The sequence below is a fragment of the Sceloporus undulatus genome, chromosome 6 (assembly GCF_019175285.1).
Source record: "Sceloporus undulatus isolate JIND9_A2432 ecotype Alabama chromosome 6, SceUnd_v1.1, whole genome shotgun sequence".
NCBI classification, from domain to species: Eukaryota; Metazoa; Chordata; class Lepidosauria; order Squamata; family Phrynosomatidae; genus Sceloporus; species Sceloporus undulatus.
The window spans coordinates 72,413,134-72,416,307 of NC_056527.1; the positions used below are offsets into that span (position 1 = coordinate 72,413,134).

At 41.3% G+C, this 3,174-nt stretch overlaps 1 protein-coding gene across 1 annotated transcript in view; it reads left to right on the plus strand.

The window, feature by feature from the left end:
- The first annotated feature begins 1,292 nt into the window (after positions 1–1,292).
- The window catches only part of ERP44 (endoplasmic reticulum protein 44), a 44,627-nt gene continuing 42,745 nt past the window's right edge, over positions 1,293–3,174 (plus strand). Inside the window, exon 1 of the mRNA XM_042473592.1 lies at positions 1,293–1,465. Within this exon, the coding sequence (XP_042329526.1) occupies positions 1,293–1,465 (173 nt within the window). The remainder of the gene's footprint in view (positions 1,466–3,174) is intronic.

Below are 3,174 nucleotides of genomic sequence, written 5' to 3' on the forward strand. Positions count from 1 at the left end.
TATTATTTCACCGATGCAAAAACTGAGGATGGAAAGTTAAATACACAATATTCTACTTTTTAAACACACACTTTCGCTCCTAAAATGTCCACTATACAGTACCTAAACCAAGACAGAGAACCCAGAATAAGGCTCCTAACAACCTCAGTCAGCAAATATGTTCTCCCAGTTCAGTTCTTCCCTAGTAAGTGAATGGTTATGATTCATTCAGGGGGGGGGGGGGGGGGGGAAGGGGGGAGGGTGGGGGGAAGGAACCAGAACACAACAAAAACAACTACAGTATCTCACCCCAAGGCTGACTGCGATCTCCGCATAACTCTGTGCTAGGTGCATTATGCAGCTCCTATTCCACAGATAGGATTAGAACTAGTTAAAAAAGCGACTCCCTGGACATCCCTTCCAATGGATTCATTGCAGTTAAAGGTTATAAAATCCAATGACAGCCTCGTGATCGCTAAACATGACGGTAGTACCAAGCTGAAGTCAGAGGACTTGGGGCTTCTTAACATCCCTTCTCTATGCTCTAATATCATCGGTCACTCTCAAGAATTTAAACGGTTGATTCAGAAAAATCCAGGAAATGTTCCTCACTATCCGTCCTCTTATGTTTTTTTTTTTTTTTTAATTTCACCTTGCACATCAGGACACTGTGATGCAGGTCAAAATCTGATTCCAATGCAGTGTTACTCAAAGTAGCCGTATCGAGGGATCCATGCCAGTCCCCACGCCTTCGGCTGCAGGTCCTGGTGATTTCCAGCGGGAAAGAAACAATGGTAGCTAATAGGCACAAATTATAGCGCTGATCCCTCACATTGAAAAGCACCATTTCCCATGAATATTATAATTCAAATTATTGTGGCTAATATTTTTCTCCATTTAAAATATACAGCAAAGAATAATCCTTTGAAAGGACACAGGGGGTAATGTCCACTTGGGGGTTTAATCAGCGTTCCAAATCTGGATCTGCTCCATTCTAAGCGTTCAAAAGGTCATCATTCTACAGCAGTACTATGAAAAAGGGAACTCTTGTGGAAATCTCTTTTTTTTTGGCGGGGATTTCTTGTCGTTCCCATTAGATGAAGCCAGGGAATGCGGCAGCCCCTCAGCCAGTCGCCCACCCCCGGAAACTACTTTGGAAGGCTGAGAACCAAAACCCAGACATCTTTTTCTTTTTTTTCTTTCTCTCTCCTTTCCTCCCTTCATTTTTATCCCTCTCCCCTTTTTTCATTCCTCTGCTTACCTTCCCCCTTTCCTTTCCCATCGCCACGCTTGCCTTGTGGCTGGTGGGGATTATGGCGCTTGCTGCCCGCACTCTGCCACTTGCCAGTGCATGGAGGGAGGGGGGGAATTCTTGCACTGCGCTGACTGCTACCACTTGGCTGGTGCTGGCCGGCGCAAGCATAGCAGCGCAGCAAGCCCCGCCAACACTGGGCAAGCCGGCAGCGGCAGGAGGTAAAGAGGGAAGGTTAGCAGGAAAGAAGAAAGTACTCAGGAAGGAGGGCGATCGACAATTAAAAAAAAATCGAAAAAAAATGATCTATGCTGAATGAAGAAAGTACAGAGTAGTTGCTTTAACAATAATATATTGATTTTCAATGCTTTATCTGCAAAAAGATCAATTCGATCTGGCGTTCCACTTATTGGGTGCGTTCCGAATCGTTCATCTCAGAAAAAAACCCACATCCAAACTAGTGTCAGGAAAACCTGAAGTTATTTGTGTTGCCCTGTTTCCTTCCTCTGGAATTGATTCAATGCGGGATCAGAAAACGGTTTTTCAAATGGAAACTAGGTCCATTGCACTGAATCCCTTGGGAGCAAAAACTACAGAGGGAAAGACCCTTATAATAAGTGTTGATCATATTAACGCTCCTATAGTCCTACAAAGACATCCATCTAGGAGACGGACTTTATTTTAACTGCTATACAGTTTACTAGTAGGCCATTTTTTTCAACATGTTGTTATACTGTATATACAAAAATCAAAGCCAATCCACTATTACTTGAAGTGGGTAACCGAAATCAATTTGCTTTTTAGTCACCCGACTTTAGTCAATCCTTACAACTCCACCTACTGCACTGAGCAATACATCCCATTTTGACTATGCACCATGGCTCCAAACTACAATGGGACCCCAGCTTTGAAGCATATATGGGACAGTTCCTACTAGATACCTCGTTTTGTCCCGCCTTTCAAACTGTGTACTAGCATATATCAGAATATACATATTTAATGAGTTTTATGAAAACATGTAGTTTAGACTGTTAAATGGTTTTCCTGCTTTGGAAAGTAACGAATGGAGACCAGTATTATTTTTTTTAAAGCAACATTGTTGATTCTACGCTGCCTTCCAGTGTTAAGTGACCTGTATTTCTTCACTGGACGCCCTGTAGCTCAGAAATGTAGTCCAGCAATTTTGCAGATTTTTGGCAGATATTACCTCAGGCATGGGCATTGCCTATAGTAAACCTTGGTCACTGTAGCTAGCAAGGATAATAAAAAAAAAGTTAAGCAATGATTAAGAGAAACTTGGGTGGTTCATTTTAGTGTAAAAATGAAAAACCGGTAAATTGACAAATGCAGAAAAATACAAATTGCAATTGGCTAAGTGAAGGAGACAGAGAATATGGCATGGCTAACGCTGCGCTTGGGGAAACAAGAGAGAGCTGAAAGAGAAGTGATAAAAAAGCGCAAAAAAAAAAAGGAAAAGGAATTACTTAGAAGGGGGAAGAAAGGGCCAGTTAAAGTGGTCTCAATCTGGATTATTTCGCTAGTGGTGATTCGGAAACAAGTGAGCAATTATGTCTTCGCATGTGGAAAGTTGTGGGGGGAAAACATAAAAAAACTTAAATAGTAAATATTATCTTAGGCTTCGTACCCACAAAGATTTATATTGATACCATATTGATAAAAAATAGTTAGCATATGATTTGTGTTGATGCTTGAGAAAACAACTCACCTGAAAGGGCAATTTATTTCATTATACTGTGCAGTTTTGACTAGGCCTTTGCAGCAACTCTTGACACCCTTCATTTTGTTCCAAAAGTATCTTCATACTCAGGCAGGGTGCATATATACACTTTTTGGTAGAGCCGAGTTGTTAAGTAACCAAGAAAACACCGATAAAGTTATATATCCAAGTTTTTGCATGGTCACAGATTGTCTTTTTTTCCCAC